The sequence below is a fragment of the Scyliorhinus torazame genome, chromosome 4, assembly GCF_047496885.1.
Source record: "Scyliorhinus torazame isolate Kashiwa2021f chromosome 4, sScyTor2.1, whole genome shotgun sequence".
Lineage (NCBI taxonomy): Eukaryota > Metazoa > Chordata > Chondrichthyes > Carcharhiniformes > Scyliorhinidae > Scyliorhinus > Scyliorhinus torazame.
In genome coordinates, this window is record NC_092710.1 from 39,534,793 (window position 1) to 39,555,891 (window position 21,099).

General features: G+C 48.9%; 1 protein-coding gene across 1 annotated transcript in view; it reads right to left on the reverse strand.

Moving 5' to 3' along the window:
- Nucleotides 1-17,563: 17,563 nt before the first annotated feature.
- Nucleotides 17,564-21,099, reverse strand: part of LOC140410197 (cystatin-B-like) — a 226,264-nt gene continuing 222,728 nt past the window's right edge. Inside the window, exon 3 of the mRNA XM_072498168.1 lies at nt 17,564-19,341. Within this exon, the coding sequence (XP_072354269.1) occupies nt 19,210-19,341 (132 nt within the window). The 3' untranslated portion in view covers nt 17,564-19,209. The remainder of the gene's footprint in view (nt 19,342-21,099) is intronic.

A 21,099-nucleotide genomic window follows, 5' to 3' on the forward strand; every position in this document is an offset into this window, starting at 1 on the left:
GGGACTTCAGTACTGAAGGTTCAGTCCAGTATAACTGTTTTTAAATCTGAAGATGGTTCAACTCTATGTGTGAGTGTTTTAAATATATAGTTGATTAAGCTAAAATGGTCTCCTTGGACTGTATTGGCGAAAAACGCAGTTCTGAGGACTAGTTGAGATTGTGGGGAATGCTGCATATTGGTTGAAGCAGAAGTCTCTCAAAGGGTTAACAGCAGCAGGCAACATCAAAAGACAGACAGTGCTTCTCACTCAGGCTTTGAGATAACAGCAGCAGCCTGTAGTGTAATCGGATACCTTTCCTTTGAGTCAGTGAACACCAGCAAAGTTACGTTTTGAATTAATTAAAGGAAACCAGTGGGTTTCTCCACCTCTTTGATAAAAGTTATTATTTTCGAAAGCAATTGATTGAAATTGCCAGAATCTTAAGTTTTACTTACTTGAAATAATGTTTATCTCATTTTATCAGGAGATTAATAGAAACTTAAAGGAGGTCACGGACAGCATTTTTTAAAAAAAAGTGTAAATCTGGAGATGATAGTTGATTTTGCCAACACTTATGTGAATGTAAAAGAAAAAAAAACTTGTTAAAAGAAAAATTGTTAAGATAAAGAAATAATTAAGTTGTAAATGTTATACAAGTTTATGTTAAGCAAATTGTAAATTTGGTTCTGAGTTGAGATCAGAGCTAAGCTTGCAAGTTGCAGTAATTCAATTTGAATTTTCAAACATTTTTAAGTTTTAAAAAAAAGCGCAAGTAGAGACAGGAAAGACGCGGGTCAAACAAGAGAGCTACGTAGTTCAATGGCTGGCCTTGAATTGACAGAAAAAGAAAAATTCAATAATTTGGAAAAGTAAGCATATCACCGAAGTCTCTCCAAACTAAGCAGAAACCACAAGGTTCGGGAACAAAGGAAGCTGAAACAGATTCTTTTGAAGAGAAAGAACTCCCCCTCGTGACAGGGAGAGATGTTGAAGTCCTGGAACAACCAGGGGAAATAGTTAGAGTGCCCCCTGGTGACATTCGGAGACAGTTACCGATTAGGAAGATGCGAAACCCCGACGCAGTGACTGCGGGAGCGAACCCCATGATAGACATTTACTTCCCATGGACACCCAGTGAGATGATGGCTATTATGGCTACAATCCCAGATAGAAAAAAATCTCCTGCTGCCTTTGTGGATTCCTTGAGAACTACCATCTCAATTTATCAAGCTGATTCAAGGGACCTCTGGGCCCTAGTCCAGCAGATTTTAACCCCAGCAGAGTACCGCAATTATCTTAACCACCTGAATTATGCTAGTCATGCTGCACTTCAGCAGGCCTATGCGTTAGACGATGATAGAAGGACACAGATCCTGAATGCGTTGAATAGCACATTTCAAAGGCCCATAAATCTTTCTGTTATCTTAGACCTAAAACCTAAGAAGACTGAAGAGCCAGAGGAATTTCTGGAGCGTTTTAATGAAATCTACTGTGGGCAGTCAGGCGACTTGCCACATCAAAATGGTCAGAATTCCCCTCAATATTGTGCTATGTTAATGCATTGCCTACCACCTCCTGTGGTTACTGCTGTGAAATGTAATAACATGAATTGGACAGAGAACGACCCTTCCCAGATGGCAAGGGCAGTCAGATTTTATTGGAAGGAGGGTGTAGGCCAGGAAGGAGGCTCAGTTACAAAGGTTAAGACTGAGTATGTAATGAAAAAGGATGATCTGCGACCCCAACAAGCGGCAGAAATGGTAGTTTACCAGCAGGAGCCCCAATATTGTGACTTTGGGTAGGTGGATCAGCGAGGGGGAGGATGTCAAACCCACCCAAAGGGACCCTCAGCTCCTTTTTATGGCCCACCGAACGAATCAACAGCTCTACAACCGCAGCCCCCTCTGAGGGGCCATTGGTCTACTGGAAGAAGAGGACGGGGCAGATATAGAGGGAGCAATGCATGTTTTAATTGCGGCCGTGCAGATCACTGGCAACAGGAATGCCCCTTTAAAAGACAGACAGCAGAAGGAGAGGGTACCCACCAAGGGGAGGACAGACGAGATACACTGACTTCTCCCAGGAAAACCCTTTCCCAACACAGGATTGACTAGCTAATTTAGCCATAAGGACTCTCCAATCAGACAGGGAACCTATTATCTCTCTGCAGATAGGAGATCAACATCACTCATTTGTAATCGACACCGGGGCAGCCATGTCTTCTGTGCAATCAGCACTTAAATTACCATTATCCGACCACACGCAGCAATTGTCAGGGTTCCAAGGACAGGTGTGTGAGTATCCTATTTCTGAACCTGTGACAGTCACTTACGAGAATAAGTCTGCAGAGCATCAGTTTGTAGTGACTACTGGATTGGACTGTAACTTGTTGGCCCGAGATTTACTGTGTATCTTCCAGCTACAGCTAGAATGCGGAGATGAGGGGGTAACGGTTACATCATGGAGGATGAGACAACAGTGCTATATTTCTATCACCCCCCAGTGGTGGACGTTAGACGTTGAACAGTCACTGCATCACGTTACCCTGGCCTATGACAGAACTGGACGAAACAGGGAGTTGGAGGACAAATACCGGCCATTACTTGAGACCGAATGGCCAGTCAAGGTTACAGCCACAGTCATGGGAAAAGAAGGTACAGCCGATTTTGTTACAATATCACCACATTTATGGCCACAGTCAGCTTCGGTAAGCCCTCATATTACACGTCAGGTCCATGACCAGTACCATGCCAGGGATATGGGGCGAATGGTCAGGAGGGCAGTGGATCATTCGGATCCAACAGAGTACGCACTTCAAGTCATGCCGGACGGCACTACCATAAAAAAATTTTGAGGTCCCTGAAACAATTAACACTCGACTGCAGCATCACTGGGGACATGATGTGTTGGAATATGTCAATTCACAGGTCTGGGCGGAATACCCATCACAAGTGGGAAAGACAAATGTTACACCTATTAAGGTGATGATTAAGGATCATGTAAAGCTACCTTCCATTCGACAATACCCCCTGAAATCTCAAGCTGCTCCATCAATAGATAAATTAATTCAAGAGCTGTTGAAACAGGGTATTTTGGTCCCTTGCCAATCAGAATGTAACACCCCCATACTTGCTGTGCGTAAACCAGCCAAACCAGACCAGTACCGATTAGTACAGGATTTACGTTCAATCAATGCCATCGCATAGCCATTACATGCTCTCACCCTCCAACAGGATATTACGGTGTATAGCTCCCACTCGGTAATCGCACTATTGGGGAAACTGCAGACTCAGCATCATACCGCAGCTCGTCAGAATAGGTATGAGATATACCTTTTGAACAATCCACGTCTGACATTTAACCACTGTACCACTATCAATCCAGCCTGTTTTCTTAGTGGTCCCCCTGTCCATGAAGACGCACCTGGCCACGACTGTTTAGCCTTGATTCAGGAAACTACCACAATAAGGGGCGATTTGAGTGACATTTCGTCAGAACAACCTGACATGATTATGTGTGGTCAAATATCCCACCGGGGTTTAGTTAATGACCTACTGCAGGCCCTCCTTATGCCCGCGCAGATTTCCGTTATTAAATGCGCTGCCCACACGAATGGTACAACCCCAGTTGACGTTGGTAATGAACGAGCAGATTGTGCAGCGCGAACAGCCGCGCAAATTCAGCAAGTGAGACTAAACGATCTACTATAAATATGTCTGCTTCTGACAAGTCAATGCCAACCATCCAAGACGTCATAAGGTTACAGGAGGACGCTCCTGAGAGTGATAAACAAATGTGGAAACGGTTAGGTTGTACATATGATTCTGTTTCCTCTTTATGGACCACGCCTGCACATCAGACTTGTATGTCTGATGTACTGGCTTTATGGGTCATTGAATGTGTACACTTTGCAACTCATTGTGGGGCTCGAGGGACTAGTGATTTGTTGCTGGACACTTGGTGGCACCCTAAAATGCAGGGGTTGGCCCAAAGTATCAGTAATCGGTGTTTGATTTGTCAGCAATATAACACCGGAAAAGGTATCCCTTGTGGGATGGGGCAAACCCTGTTGCCCAGTGGTCCCTTTGAGACGCTCCAAATGGATTACATTGAGTTGGAAAGGTGTCAATGTTATAAATATGTTTTGGTCATTGTGGATGTGTTCAGCAGATGGGTCGAGGCGTATCCGACTATCGATAATAAAGCTGCTACTGTGGTTAAAGTCCCGATGAGGGAAATCATTCCCCGGTACGGTATACCAGCTCAGTTAAGTTCTGATAATGGGCCTCATTTTATTGGACAAATTAACAAGGAGTTTTGCTCCCAGTTGGGCATACGCCAGCAGTTACACTGTGTGTACAGACCGCAGGCGGCCGGGTTGGTTGAGAGACACAATCAGACCCTCAAAACTAAATTGGCTAAATTAAGAGCAGACACGGGACTGACATGGCTTAAGTTGCTCCCCGTTGCCCTCTTCCAGCTGCGGGTTACACCTGCGGGACCGGCCCGGCTCTCTCCCGCCAAGATTCTTTATGGCAGGCCTCTTAGAACTCCCTGGAGCCTGCAGGTTCCCAGACTGGTTCAGTTTCATCAGATGACTGAAGAGATGACCACCTATGTTCTAGCCCTCACGCAAGTTCTCAAGGAACTCCATGGCCAGGTCCGCGTGGCTCACCAGCCATCGCCCCAGTACCTAGCTCACTTTCAGTCCAGCCCGGTAGTTATGTCATGGTCAAAAATTGCACTAGGAAGGGGTCGGAGCCGCGATGGGACGGGCACTTCCAAGTTCTCCTTACCACCCCCACAGCAGTTAAAGTGGAGGGGCGAAGTGCTTGGGTCCACCTACATCACTGTAAATTGAGTCCATCTCCACTACTGTAAAAGGTCGGATACTAACCTGCCTCCCTTCTCCAGTGCTATTTTACAGGTGTGGAGCATGATGGGGTGGCTACGCACCGTCTGCGTGATATTTGGCCTCACTTCGCTTGGCGTGTTATTGGCGATGGACATGGAAAAGGGGAATATTATGTATCTGTGTAGCCCCAACCAATCTACAAGGTTACATCACCTCTGCAAAGGTGATGTTCTTCGCTGCCCCCATATCCGAGGACATGGTATCGACTCATGGAAGGTCATCAAAGTTAAGGAGAATGCAGGAGTCATGAAGCAGTTGCACCGGTCCCGGCGATGGGAAGGGAACATTATATGGACATTGCCTTGTTTTTGGAATACATGTAAATTTGATTTTGGATGTGTTAAGAGTGGTGCGATAAAGGTAAAATCAGGCTGTCAGAAGAGCGTAGGAAGAGGCCATGAGAAAGTGAAAGGGACTAGAGAGGATAGGGCGTATGAGAAGGGAAGTACAGCTAGAACGTAGGTTACCGGGAGATACACTTAAGTTAGTTAAAGGCCAAACTGAGGAAAACCCGGGTAGTAAACCTTGGGAGCCCTCGGGGCAATAACCAAGGAGTTGTCTCAGCTACGGTTGTTTGCAATGCAGAACTGGTATGCTCTTGACTATCTTCTGGCCCGTGAGGATGGGGTATGCGCCATAGTGCAGGGCAAGTGTATCATGGGAGTTTAGGACTTGACCGCTAACATCACTAAATTTATGGATCGCATACGGGATCACTTAGACGGGAAGCAGGATCCTGGCTCTTGGGGTAACTGGGGATTTGGAGGTTGGAAGGACTGGTTGATAAATATGGTCATGTATTTAGTGGTGGCTATCGGCTGCATCTTTGTGGGCCCAGCCATCCTTAAATGTGTGATAGGTAGAATGTGGGGTGCACTGGAACAGACCAACGCCCCTAAAATCTTAGCTGTCAAAATTCATGAGGGTGCAGCAGATGAAGGGGGGCTACGCCAGGAATTGGAAATGCAGTGACAGATCTTTTTAGATGAGGAACCGTAGCTATGGATTGGATAGTTCGGTTATCATGGAATGATAAAAGGAGGGAATGACGAATGTGATATAAAATAGTTACTTTAGAGATATTAGTTAATGTAATGTAGAAATAAGCCACTTTGATTCTGGCAAGTAGAGACAAAGGATTTTAGACCGCATGGAAAAAAGCAGGAAGAGGTGTGTCTATGAGAGTGATGCTGAATTGATAGGGGCCGGAGAAAGGGATTGGAAGTGAGCCAATCAGAATAGATCAAACAAGTCAGGAGGGACATAGGATGACCTATGGGTGTCGAGTATGTGAAACTTGATGCCATTTTAATGTATCAGTGCTGATCTCTTTGTCTGGGACATTCACTTAGTCCCGGGGCTGCAGAGAGCAACATGTTATCTGTATCACTGTGGACTAGGTAGCTTGCAAGCTGAATAAAATAACTATTGTTATACTTGCAAATCCATCTCGACTTTTATTGAGGCCAGACTGACGGATAAAGAAATTTGCGATTCAACACTTGTAGGACCTCATCCCGTTTTTTACCTGTATCGTTGGTGCCTATGTGCACCACGACAGCTGGCTGTTCACCCTCCCCCCCCCCCCCCCGCCCCCAGAATGTCCTGCAGCCGCTCCGAGACATCCTTGACCCTTGCACCAGGGAGGCAACATACCATCCTGGAGTCTCGATTGCGTCCGCAGAACTGCCTGTCTATTCCCCTTACAATTGAGTACCCTATCACTATAGCCCTGCCATTCTTCTTCCTGCCCAGCTGCGCAGCAGAGCTAGCCATGGTGCCATGAACCTGGCTGCTGCTGCCTTCCCCTGGTGAGCCATCTCCCTCAACAGTATCCAAAGCGGTATATCTGTTTTGCAGGGAGATGACCGCAGAGGACACCTGCACTGCCTTCCTACTCTTGCTCTGTCTTTTGGTCACCCATTTACTATCTCCCTCAGTACCTTTCACCTGCGGTGTGACCAACTCGCTAAACGTGCTATCCACGACGTCCTCAGCATCGCGGACGCTCCAAAGTGAGTCCATCCGCAGCTCCAGAGCCGTCAGGCGGCCTAACAGGAGCTGGAACTGGACACACTTCTTGCACGTGAAGGAGCCAGGGACAGTGGACGTGTCCCTCAGCTCCCACATCGCACACGAGGAGCATGTCACGGGTCTGAGATCTCCTGCCATGTCTTAAACCTTCGGTTAACTTCAACAATTTCAATTTCCCCCCCAAACAATTTAAATAAATAAATAACCAACAAAGAAAAAAATAAATAAATATACCAATGAAAAGAAACAGAAACAGTACTTACCAGTCACAAAAAGCACTTCCTCCCCACCCAGCTTCGAATTCCCACCTCGATTCAAATTCCCAAACTCACTCTTAGCTGTGTCTCACTCCTGGCTCTGTCTTCTCTCTGGCTCTGACGGAGACACTCCCTCTTTAAACAGGGTCCCTGACGGAGAGACTCCCTCTTTAAACAGTGTCCCTGACGGAGAGACTCCCTCTTTAAACAGGGTCCCTGACGGAGAGACTCCCTCTTTAAACAGGGTCCCTGACGGAGAGACTCCCTCTTTAAACAGTGTCCCTGACGGAGAGACTGCCTCTTTAAACAGGGTCCCCGACCGAGAGACTCACCCTTTAAACAGTGTCCCTGACAGAGAGACCCTCTTTAAACAGGGTCCCTGACGGAGAGACTCCCTCTTTAAACAGGGTCCCTGACGGAGAGACTCCCTCTTTAAACAGCGTCCCTGACGGAGAGACTCCCTCTTTAAACAGGGTCCCTGATGGAGAGACTCCCTCTTTAAACAGTGTCCCTGACGGAGAGACTCCCTCTTTAAACAGGGTCCCTGACAGAGAGACTCTCTCTTTAAACAGGGTCCCTGATGGAGAGACTCCCTCTTTAAACAGTGTCCCCGACAGAGGGACTCCCTCTTTAAACAGGGACCCTGACAGAGAGACTCCCTCTTTAAACAGGGTCCCTGACGGAGAGACTCCCTCTTTAAACAGGGACCCTGACAGAGAGACTTCCTCTTTAAACAGGGTCCCTGACGGAGAGACTCCCTCTTTAAACAGGGTCCCTGACAGAGAGACTCCCTCTTTAAACAGGGTCCCTGACAGAGAGACTCCCTCTTTAAACAGGGTCCCTGACGGAGAGACTCCCTCTTTAAACAGGGACCCTGACAGAGAGACTCCCTCTTTAAACAGGGTCCCTGACGGAGAGACTCCCTCTTTAAACAGGGTCCCTGACAGAGAGACTCTCTCTTTAAACAGGGTCCCTGACGGAGAGACTCCCTCTTTAAACAGGGACCCTGACAGAGAGACTTCCTCTTTAAACAGGGTCCCTGACGGAGAGACTCCCTCTTTAAACAGGGTCCCTGGCAGAGAGACTCCCTCTTTAAACAGGATCCCTGACAGAGAGACTCCCTCTTTAAACAGGGACACTGACAGAGAGACTCCCTCTTTAAACAGGGACCCTGACGGAGGGACTCCCTCTTTAAACAGGGTCCCTGACAGAGAGACTCCCTCTTTAAACAGGGACACTGACAGAGAGACTCCCTCTTTAAACAGGGACCCTGACGGAGGGACTCCCTCTTTAAACAGGGTCCCTGATGGAGAGACTCCCTCTTTAAACAGTGTCCCTGACGGAGAGACTCCCTCTTTAAACAGGGTCCCTGACGGAGAGACTCCCTCTTTAAACAGGGTCCCTGACGGAGAGACTCCATCTTTAAACAGGGTCCCTGATGGAGAGACTCCCTCTTTAAACAGGATCCCTGACGGAGAGACTCCCTCTTTAAACAGGGACACTGACAGAGAGACTCCCTCTTTAAACAGGGTCCCTGACGGAGAGACTCCCTCTTTCAATCGGGACCCTGACAGAGAGACTCCCTCTTTAAACAGGGTCCCTGACGGAGAGACTCGCTCTTTAAACAGGGACCCTGACAGAGAGACTCCCTCTTTAAACAGGGTCCCTGACGGAGAGACTCCCTCTTTTAACAGGGACCCTGACAGAGAGACTCCCTCTTTAAACAGGGTCCCTGACGGAGAGACTCCCTCTTTAAACAGGGTCCCTGGCGGAGAGAATCCCTCTTTAAACAGGATCCCTGGCGGAGAGACTCCCTCTTTAAACAGGATCCCTGACAGAGAGACTCCCTCTTTAAACAGGATCCCTGACAGAGAGACTCCCTCTTTAAACAGGGTCCCTGACGGAGAGACTCCCTCTTTAAACAGGGTCCCTGGCGGAGAGACTCCCTCTTTAAACAGGATCCCTGACAGAGAGGCTCCCTCTTTAAACAGGGACCCTGACAGAGAGACTCCCTCTTTAAACAAGGACCCTGACAGAGAGACTCCCTCTTTAAATACTGTCCATAAGACCATAAGACCATAAGACATAGGAGCGGAAGTAAGGCCATTCGGCCCATCGAGTCCACTCCGCCATTCAATCATGGCTGATTTCAACTCCATTTACCCGCTCTCTCTCCATAGCCCTTAATTCCTCGAGAAATCAAAAATTTATCAACCTCTGTCTTCAAGACACTCAACGTCCCAGCCTCCACCGCCCTCTGTGGCAATGAATTCCACAGACCCACCACTCTCTGGCTGAAGAAATTTCTCCTCATCTCTGTTCTAAAGTGACTCCCTTTTATTCTAAGGCTGTGCCCCCGGGTCCTAGTCTCCCCTGCTAATGGAAACAACTTCCCTACATCCACCCTATCTAAGCCATTCATTATCTTGTAAGTTTCTATTAGATCTCCCCTCAACCTCCTAAACTCCAATGAATATAATCCTAGGATCCTCAGACGTTCATCGTATGTTAGGCCTACCATTCCTGGGATCATCCGTGTGAATCTCCGCTGGACCCGCTCCAGTGCCAGTATGTCCTTCCTGAGGTGAGGGGCCCACAATTGCTCACAGTATTCTAAATGGGGCCTAACTAATGGTTTATAAAGCTTCAGAAGTACATCCCTGCTTTTATATTCCAAGCTTCTTGAGATGAATGACAACATTGCATTTGCTTTCTTAATTACGGACTCAACCTGCAAGTTTACCTTTAGAGAATCCTGGACTAGGACTCCCAAGTCCCCTTGCACTTCAGCATTATGAATTTTGTCACCGTTTAGAAAATAGTCCATGCCTCTATTCTTTTTTCCAAAGTGCAAGACCTCGCACTTGCCCACGTTGAATTTCATCAGCCATTTCTTGGACCACTCTCCTAAACTGTCTAAATCTTTCTGCAGCCTCCCCACCTCCTCCATACTACCTGCCCCTCCACCTATCTTTGTATCATCGGCAAACTTAGCCAGGATGCCCCCAGTCCCGTCATCTAGATCATTAATATATAAAGAGAACAGCTGTGGCCCCAACACTGAACCCTGCGGGACACCACTCGTCACCGGTTGCCATTCCGAAAAAGAAACTTTTATTCCAAGTCTCTGCCTTCTGCCTGACAGCCAATCGTCAATCCATGTTAGTACCTTGCCTCGAATACCATGGGCCCTTATTTTACTCAGCAGTCTCCCGTGAGGCACCTTATCAAAGGCCTTTTGGAAGTCAAGATAGATAACATCCATTGGCTCTCCTTGGTCTAACCTATTTGTTATCTCTTCAAAGAACTCTAACAGGTTTGTCAGGCACGACCTCCCCTTACTAAATCCATGCTGACTTGTCCTAATCTGACCCTGCTCTTCCAAGAATTTAGAAATCTCATCCTTAACAATGGATTCTAGAATCTTGCCAACAACCGAGGTTAGGCTAATTGGCCTATAATTTTCCATCTTTTGCCTTGTTCCCTTCTTGAACAGGGGGGTTACAAAAGCGATTTTCCAATCCTCTGGGACTTTCCCGGACTCCAGTGACTTTTGAAAGATCATAACTAACGCCTCCACTATTTCTTCAGCTATCTCCTTTAGAACTCTAGGATGTAGTCCATCTGGGCCCGGAGATTTATCAATTTTTAGACCTCTTAATTTCTCTAGCACTTTCTCCTTTGTGATGGCTACCATATTCAACTCTGCCCCCTGACTCTCCGGAATTGGTGGGATATTACTCATGTCTTCTACTGTGAAGACTGACGCAAAGTACTTATTTAGTTCCTCAGCTATTTCCTTGTCTCCCATCACAAAATTACCAGCGTCATTTTGGAGCGTCCCAATGTCAACTTTTGCCTCCCGTTTTTAATGTATTTAAAGAAACTTTTACTATCATTCCTAATGTTACTGGCTAGCCTACCTTCATATTTGATCCTCTCTTTCCTTATTTCTCTCTTTGTTATCCTCTGTTTGTTTTTGTAGCCTTCCCAATCTTCTGACTTCCCACTACTCTTTGCCACATTATAGGCTTTCTCTTTTGCTTTGATGCATTCCCTAACTTCCTTTGTCAGCCATGGCTGCCTAATCCCCCCTCTGATAACCTTTCTTTTCTTTGGGATGAACCTCTGCACTGCGTCCTCAATTACTCCCAGAAACTCCTGCCATTGCTGTTCTACTGTCTTTCCCCCTAGGCTCGGCTCCCAGTCGATTTTCGTCAGTTCCTCCCTCATGCCCCTGTAGTTACCTTTATTTAACTGTAACACCTTTACATCTGATTCTACCTTCTTTCTTTCAAATTGGAGATTGAATTCTACCATATTATGATCACTGCCTCCTAAGTGCTCCCTTACTTTAAGATCTTTGTACGAAGTCTTACAACACCAGGTTAAAGTCCAACAGGTTTGTTTCGATGTCACTAGCTTTCGGAGCGCTGCTCCTTCCTCAGGTGAATGAAGAGGTCTGTTCCAGAAACACATATATAGACAAATTCAAAGATGCCAAACAATGCTTGGAATGCGAGCATTAGCAGGTGATTAAATCTTTACAGATCCAGAGATGGGGTGACCCCAGGTTAAAGAGGTGTGAATTGTGTCAAGCCAGGACAGTTGGTAGGATTTTGCAGGCCAGATGGTGGGGGATGAATGTAATGCGACATGAATCCCAGGTTCCGGTTGAGGCCGCACTCACGTGTGCGGAACTTGGCTATAAGTTTCTGCTCGGCGATTCTGCGTTGTCGCGGGTCCTGAAGGCCGCCTTGGAGAACGCTTACCCGGAGATCAGAGGCTGAATGCCCTTGACTGCTGAAGTGTTCCCCGACTGGAAGGGAACATTCCTGCCTGGTGATTGTTGCGCGATGTCCGTTCATTCGTTGTCGCAGCGTCTGCATGGTCTCGCCAATGTACCACGCTTCGGGACATCCTTTCCTGCAGCGTATGAGGTAGACAACGTTGGCCGAGTCGCACAAGTATGTACCGCGTACCTGGTGGGTGGTGTTCTCACGTGTAATAGTGGTATCCATGTCGATGATCTGGCACGTCTTGCAGAGATTGCCATGACAGGGTTGTGTGGTGTCGTGGTCACTGTTCTGAAGACTGGGTAGTTTGCTGCAAACAATGGTTCGTTTGAGGTTGCGCGGTTGTTTGAAGGCAAGTAGTGGGGGTGTGGGGATGACCTTGGCAAGATGTTCATCATCATCAATGACGTGTTGAAGGCTGTTAAGAAGATGACGTAGTTTCTCCGCTCCGGGGAAGTACTGGACGACGAAGGGTATTCTGTCGGTTGTGTCCCATGTTTGTCTTCTGAGGAGGTCGGTCCAGTTTTTCGCTGTGGCGCGTTGGAACTGTCGATCAATGAGTCGAGTGCCATATCCCGTTCATACGAGGGCATCTTTCAACGTCTGTAGATGTCTGTTACGCTCCTCCTCGTCTGAGCAGATCCTGTGTATACGGAGCGCTTGTCCATCGGGGATGGCTTCTTTAATGTGTTTAGGGTGGAAGCTGGAGAAGTGGTTATCCGTAGGTTTGCGGTAAAGCGAAGTGCTGAGGTGACCGTCCTTGATGGAGATGAGTGTGTACAAGAATGCAACTGATTTTGGAGAGTAGTCCATGGTGAATCAGATGGTTGGATGGAACTTATTAATGTCATCGTGCAGTCGTTTCAGTGATTCTTCGCCGTGGGTCCAAAGGAAAAAAATGTCATCGATGTATCTGGTGTATAACATCGGTTGAAGGTCCTGTGCGGTGAGTAGGTCCTGTTCAAACTTGTGCATGAAGATGTTGGCGTATTGGGGTGCGAATTTGGTCCCCATGGCTGTTCCGTGCGTCTGGATGAAGAACTTGTTGTCGAAGGTGAAGACGTTGTGATCCAGAATGAAGCGGATGAGTTGCAGAATTGCGTCTGGAGATTGGCAGTTGTCGGTGTTGAGTACTGAGGCTGTTGCAGCAATGCCGTCGTCATGGGGGATGCTGGTGTAGAGTGCCGAGACGTCCATTGTGACGAGGAATGTTCCTGGTTCAACTGGCCCATGGGTGCTGAGTTTCTGTAGGAAGTCCGTCGTGTCGCGACAGAAGCTGGGTGTACCTTGTACGATGGGTTTCAAGATGCCCTCGATGTAGCCAGAGAGGTTCTCACACAGGGTCCCATTGCCTGAAACGATAGGGCGGCCTGGTGTGTTGGCCTTGTGTATTTTCGGGAGGCAGTAGAGATCTCCAATGCGGGGAGTACGTGGGATGAGAGCGCGTAGGGTGCTCTGAAGATCTGGATCCAAGGTCTTGATCAGTCTGTTAAGTTGGCGGATGTGTTCCTTGGTCGGATCTGCGGGTAACTGTCTGTAGTGTTCTTGGTTGTTCAGTTGTCGGTATACTTCTTTGCAGTAGTCCGTTCTGTTCAGTACGACAGTGGCCCCCCCTTTGTCTGCTGGTTTGATGACGATGCTGTGGTTGGTTTTGAGAGCGCGGATGGCATTGCGTTGTGCTTGGGTGACGTTCGGGGCTGTCTTGTGAATGCGACTGATGAATCTGGCATTGACGCGACTCCTGATGGCTTGAGCATACATGTCGAGTCTAAGGCAGCGGCCTTCCGGAGGGGTCCAATTCGACTCTTTCCTCTTCGGTTGCCGCACCGCAGATCTCTCGGTCTGCTGTTCCGGTTCATTGGTAGTCTGCTTGGGTTCGCTGTTGGCCTCTTGGGGTCTGTGGAAGAATTCCCGGAGCCTCATTCGCCTGATGAATTCCTCCGTGTCTGCCGCGAGACTGATGGGGTCCATTTTGGTGGTGGTGCAGAAATTGAGCCCTCTGCTGAGGACTTCGATTTCATCTGGTTGAAGGGTGTAGTCTGACAAGTTGACAATAGATTTCCCTGTATTGTTTTCTACTGTGACACCGGGGGTGGCTTGGTTGCTGCCGGTGGTGATGCCAAGTTTCTCAAGCTTTCTGTTCTTGGTATGCATATAGGTGGCATAGTGTCTTTAATCAAGTGTGGCTCATTACATAACACTAAGTCCAGAATGGCCTGTTCCCTCGTGGGCTCCATCACAGGCTGTTCCAAAAAGCCCTCCTGTAAACATTCAATGAATTCCCTTTCCTTGGGTCCACTGGCAGCATTATTTACCCAGTCCACCTGCATATTGAAGTCCCCCATGATCACTGTGACCTTGCCTTTCTGACATGCACTTTCTATTTCGTGGTGCATTTTGTGCCCCCGGTCCTGACCAATGTTAGGAGGCCTGTACATAACTCCCATTATGTTTTTTTTGCCTTTGTGGTTCCTCAACTCTACCCACACAGACTCCACATCATCTGACCCTATGTCAGTCCGTGCTATTGTCCCTGACGGAGAGACTCCCTCTTTAAACAGGGTCCCTGACGGAGAGACTCCCTTTTTAAACAGGGTCCCTGACGGAGAGACTCCCTCTTTAAACAGGGTCCCTGATGGAGAGACTCCCTCTTTAAACAGGGTCCCTGACGGAGAGACTCCCTCTTTAAACAGGGTCCCTGACGGAGAGACTCCCTCTTTAAACAGTGTCCCCGACAGAGAGACTCCCTCTTTAAAAAGGGTCCCTGACAGAGAGACTCCCTCTTTAAACAGGGTCCCTGACAGAGAGACTCCCTCTTTAAACAGGGTCCCTGACGGAGAGACTCCCTCTTTAAACAGGGTCCCTGACAGAGAGGCTCCCTCTTTAAACAGGGACCCTGACAGAGAGACTCCCTCTTTAAACAGGGTCCCTGACAGAGAGGCTCCCTCTTTAAACAGGGACCCTGACAGAGAGACTCCCTCTTTAAACAGGGACCCTGACAGAGAGACTCCCTCTTTAAACAGGGTCCCTGACGGAGAGACTCCCTCTTTAAACAGTGTCCCCGACAGAGAGACTCCCTCTTTAAACAGGGTCCCTGACGGAGAGACTCCCTCTTTAAACAGGGTCCCTGACAGAGAGACTCCCTCTTTAAACAGGGTCCCTGACGGAGAGACTCCCTCTTTAAACAGTGTCCCCGACAGAGAGACTCCCTCTTTAAACAGGGTCCCTGACAGAGAGACTCCCTCTTTAAACAGGGTCCCTGACAGAGAGACTCCCTCTTTAAACAGGGTCCCTGACAGAGAGACTCCCTCTTTAAACAGGGTCCCTGACAGAGAGACTCCCTCTTTAAACAGTGTCCCCGACAGAGAGACTCCCTCTTTAAACAGTGTCCCCGACAGAGAGACTCCCTCTTTAAACAGTGTCCCCGACAGAGAGACTCCCTCTTTAAACAGGGTACCTGACGGAGAGACTCCCTCTTTAAACAGGGTCCCTGACGGAGAGACTCCCTCTTTAAACAGGGCCCCTGACAGAGAGACTCCCTCTTTAAACAGGGTCCCTGACGTAGAGACTCCCTCTTTAAACAGGGCCCCTGACGGAGAGACTCCCAGGTTCTGTGACGAGGAATCTTGCTCTTTAAGTTGTGTTCTGATGTGGATCTCCGTAATTGTGCCTCAGCGTCTCTCTGTTTCTGGCCTATATTTACACGACCACGCCTTCACCAATAAAACCCTCATAAAACCCACCCATTCTTCAAAAATGTCCTTGTGAGCGGAACGTTTTCATCCAGCCTCCTCTGCTGCCGTGGCTCCCCATGATGGCGTCCAAGTGGGTCAGGACTCTTTGCCGCAGAAGTCTGTGGAGGCAGAATTAGACCACTCGGCCCATCGAGTCTGCTCCGCCATTCAATCATGGCTGATGTTTTTCTCATCTCCATTCTCCTGCCTTCTCCCCATAAACCCTGATCCCCTTATTAATCCTTTTTCTTTTATAAATTTAGAATCCCCAATTTATTTATTTTTTCCAATTTAGGATCAATTTAGCATGACCAATCGACTTAACCTGCACCCCTTTGGGTTGTGGGGGTGAAACCCACGCAGAGTCGAGGAGTATGTGGAACTCCACATGGACAGTGACCTGGAGCCGGTGTCAGACCCAGGTCCCCGGCGCCCTAGGCAGCAATGCCAACCACTGTGCCACCATGCTGACTTATCTCCTTATTGATCAAGAACCTATCTATCTCTGTCTTAGAGATACTCAGTGATTTGGCCTCCACAGATTCACCACCCTCTGGCTGAAGAAATTCCTCCTCATCTCTGATTTCCAGATCTTCCCTTTAGTCTGAGATTTGCCCTCTGGTTCTAGATTTTCTTCTGCATGGAAACATCATCTCCACGTCCACTCTATCCAGGCCTCGCAGTATCCTGTAAGTTTCAATAAGATCCCCCCCTCATCCTTCTAAACTCCAACGAGTACAGACCCAGAGTCCTCAACTGCTCCTCATACGACAAGCTCTTCATTCCAGGGATCATTCTTGTGAACCTCCTCTGGACCCTTTCCAAGGCCAGCACATCCTTCCTTAGATACCGGGCCCAAAACTGCTCACAATACTCCGAATGGGGTCTGACCAGAGCCTTAGACAGCCTCAGAAGTACATCCCTGGTCTTGTATTCCAACCCTCTCGACATGAATGCTAACATTGCGTTTGCCTTCCGAACCGCCGACTGAACCTGCACGTTAACCTTAAGAGAATCGTGAACGAGTGGGAAGAACCAGCGGGTCGCTCCAAGTGGAGGCATTGTTTGCAAGCAAGGTTCAGGTAGCATGACCCGGCACCTCGGGGGGGGTGGGGGGGGGTGCGACTTACACCCCAATGTAAGGAGAGCCTGGCCCCCGCCTTCCCCGCAGACGTCCAAGGATTGTTCAGACTTTGGGGGTTATAATCCACAAGTCGCCTACGGGGTGGGAACGATTACCTTCCCCATGGTCCTTGCAGAATAAGGTCGCCCCCGGTAAGGGGGCAGGGGACCTCCAAACAGTGTATAACTGCACCATATATAAAGCCAGCCAGTTGGGCACTGGCTGGGGAGAGATCCAGTTGGGACCTACTGTGTACTGTATACAGTAGCTATTGTAAACAAATGAAGTTCGTCAAACTAATCGGTGTGGACCTCTTTCGGGTCCTTATAAAACTGACAACAGTCTGAGATTAAGTCGGTCTGTTCCCAAACCTTTGCGTCACATTTTAGCCACAATGAGGTTGCAGCCTCATATTCAGGCGATCACGAGAGCCGCCTATTTCCATTTCCATGTCCCACGTTGTCCCTGCCTCAGCTGATCTGCTGCTGGAGCCCTCACCCATCCCGGAGGGGCCCAGAGGGCGATTGGCCTGGAAGCCTCCAGAACTGGTGGACCAGCTGTGGAATATTCATGCCCACATCACCACCGCAACAGCCCCTGGCAGAGGGAGAATCCCAGTTTAATGCTTATCCACCCCCCCCCCCCCCCACCCCCCCTCACTCATCCCTTAGAGCCTCCATTTAGCCCCAAACCCAAAATGGAAAGAATCGACAGCAACAGGAAAAGCTTCAGAAAAGTTTTATAGAATGCTGTGTGATGCAATTACAGTTGAATAGTTTAATCGCGGGTACACAGTTTTTCAAGGGAGCTTGCAGCAGCAGATGTTCTGTTCAGAACTGGAAAATGCTTTCAGAGAGTTGCATTGTTTTGGAGACCGACACATCTTTGCGCACAGCCGGATTCCATGAGCACCTTGTTAAGCTTTTGCTTGCTGGAGATTACTTATTGGAGAGTGGAACACGGATTTTGGCTTTAAAACATTTGTTCGAACGGACCATTTGCATCACGAGTTAGGCCAACATTTATTGCCCATCCCTCGCTAACCTTGAGAAGGTGGCAGTGAACTGTTTTCACGAAGCATGCTGTGTGGTGTAGATACACCCCTGTGCTGTTTTGGAGGGAGTTACAAGATTTTGACTCAGTAACAGTGAAGGAACGGCGATATATTTCCAAGCCAGGATGGAGGGTGACTTGGAAATATATATGGTGGGTGAAGGGGAACCTCCAGGTGGTGGGGTTCCCATTTCTCTGCTGCTCTTGCCCTAGATGGTGGAGATCGTAGGATTGGAGGGGCCTGGTAGGTGGGGGTTGAGTATAGAACTTCTCAGGAGACCTGGCCAACGGGTTTCCACCTGCCCCGACCTCTCTTCAATCCGAAGCTGGGCTGAGTGAGGCCTATCTACTATTTTCAGCCTCCTCTTGCTTTTGAACGTCTCTATCAAATGTCCTCTTGGCCTTGACCAAGGAGACCAGCCCTAACCTCTCCAATCTAACCTCATAACTGACACTTCTCACTGCTGGAACCATTCTTGCGAACCTCTTCCTCACTCGCTCCAATGTGTTCACATCCTTCCTACAGTGTGCCTCCCAGGACTGTACACAACACTCCAGCTGACATTTAACTGGGACTTGTGGAAGTTCAGAGTTCCTGCTTCTCGGACTCTGCAGCCCTATTCATGAAGCCCTGAATTATTTCTTTATTCATTTATAGGATGTGGGCTTTGCTGGCCAGGCCCAGCATTTGCTGCCCAGCCCTAATTGCCCCTTGAGGAGGCGGTGGTGAGCTGCCTTCGAGTCCGCTGCAGTCCATGTGGGAGGTACATCCGCAGTGCTGTTAGGGAATTCCAGAATTTTGACCAGCGACACTGAAGGAGCGGGAATGTATTTCCCAGTCAGGGTGGTGAGTGACTTGGAGGGGAACCTTCAGGCGGTGGGGTTCCCAGGTATCTGCTGCTCTTGTCCTTCTCGATGGTGGAGGTCACAAGTTAGAAGGTGCTGACAAGGAGATGTTTGGTGGTTACTGCAGTGCACCTCATAGATGGTACACCTAGCTGCTACTGTCTGTCAGTGGTGGAGGGAGTGAATGTTTAAACTGGTGGGTGGCCAGCTCTGACCTGGATGGTATTTGCGCTCGAGGAGACTGAATTGCAATCTATTCCTGTGCAAGGGGTTAGAGGTGGGGGTGGGGCCGAGGGTCTAAAGGTGGGGGTGAGTGAGGGTCTGAAGGAAGGGGTGAGTGAGGGTCTGAAGCCGGGCGCTGAGTGATGGACTGAAGCTGAGCTGTTGTGGCCAGGGAATGGGAGTAGAAAAGCAGAGCTTATTCTGAAATAGCAGAGAGGTGCAGGCGCTGGACTGGGTCTGGTTATCCCTAGAAATATTCAATCTCGTCGAAGAGTTTCTTCCCAGTTTCATAACTGGCCAATGAAAGCTTGTCACCAGAATTGGGCAGTGGCTGAAACACACGAAGATGGATGTATTCATCACCATCGTCAACAACAACCTGAAAACAAAGACAAGAAATAATAGTTTGCATCAGATATCTTTCACAGCTACCTCGACAGTGCAGCTCCCTCAGTGTCAAACTAACGACAGTGCAGCTCCCTCAGTGTTAACCTTACGACAGTGCCGCTCCCTCGGTGTTAACCTTACGACAGTGCCGCTCCCTCAGTGTTAACCTAACGACAGTGCCGCTCCCTCAGTGTTAACCTTACGACAGTGCAGCTCCCTCGGTGTTAATCTAACGACAGTGCCGCTCCCTCGGTGTTAACCTAACGACAGTGCCCCTCCTTCAGTGTTAACCTAACGACAGTGCCGCTCCCTCAGTGTTAACCTAACGACAGTGCCCCTCCCTCAGTGTTAACCTTACGACAGTGTCGCTCCCTCAGTGTTAACCTAACGACAGTGCCGCTCCCTCAGTGTTAACCTAACGACAGTGTCGCTCCCTCAGTGTTAACCTAACGACAGTGCAGCTCCCTCGGTGTTAACCTAACGACAGTGCCGCTCCCTCGGTGTTAACCTTACGACAGTGCCGCTCCCTCAGTGTTAACCTAACGACAGTGCCCCTCCCTCAGTGTTAACCTTACGACAGTGTCGCTCCCTCAGTGTTAACCTAACGACAGTGCCGCTCCCTCAGTGTTAACCTTACGACAGTGTCGCTCCCTCAGTGTTAACCTAACGACAGTGCCGCTCCCTCAGTGTTAACCTAACGACAGTGTCGCTCCCTCAGTGTTAACCTAACGACAGTGCAGCTCCCTCGGTGTTAACCTAACGACAGTGCCGCTCCCTCGGTGTTAACCTTACGACAGTGCCGCTCCCTCAGTGTTAACCTAACGACAGTGCCCCTCCCTCAGTGTTAACCTTACGACAGTGTCGCTCCCTCAGTGTTAACCTTACGACAGTGTCGCTCCCTCAGTGTTAACCTAACGACAGTGCCGCTCCCTCAGTGTTAACCTGACGACAGTGCAGCTCCCTCAGTGTTAAACTTACGACAGTGCCGCTCCCTCAGTGTTAAACTTACGACAGTGCCCCTCCCTCAGTGTTAACCTTACGACAGTGCCGCTCCCTCAGTTTTAACCTTACGACAGTGCCCCTCCCTCAGTGTTAACCTTACGACAGTGTCGCTCCCTCGGTGTTAACCTTACGACAGTGCAGCTCCCTCAGTGTTAACCTTACGACAGTGTCGCTCCCTCGGTGTTAACCTTACGACAGTGCAGCTCCCTCAGTGTTAATCTTACGACAGTGCAGCTCCCTCAGTGTTAACCTTACGACAGTGCCGCTCCCTCAGTGTTAACCTTACGACAGTGCTGCTCCCTCAGTGTTAACCTTTCGACAGTGCCGGTAACTCCGTGTTAAGCTAACGACAGTGTCCCTCCCTCAGTGTTAACCTAACGACAGTGCAGCTCCCTCAGTGTTAACCTAACGACAGTGCCGCTCCCTCAGTGTTAAGCTAACGACAGTGCCCCTCCCTCAGTGTTAACCTTACGACAGTGCCCCTCCCTCAGTGTTAACCTTACGACAGTGCCGCTCCCTCAGTGTTAACCTTACGACAGTGCAGCTCCCTCAGTGTTAACCTTACGACAGTGCCGCTCCCTCAGTGTTAACCTAACGACAGTGCCGCTCCCTCAGTGTTAACCTAACGACAGTGCCGCTCCCTCAGTGTTAACCTTACGACAGTGCCGCTCCCTCAGTGTTAAGCTAACGACAGTGTCCCTCCCTCAGTGTTAACCTTACGACAGTGCAGCTCCCTCAGTGTGAACCT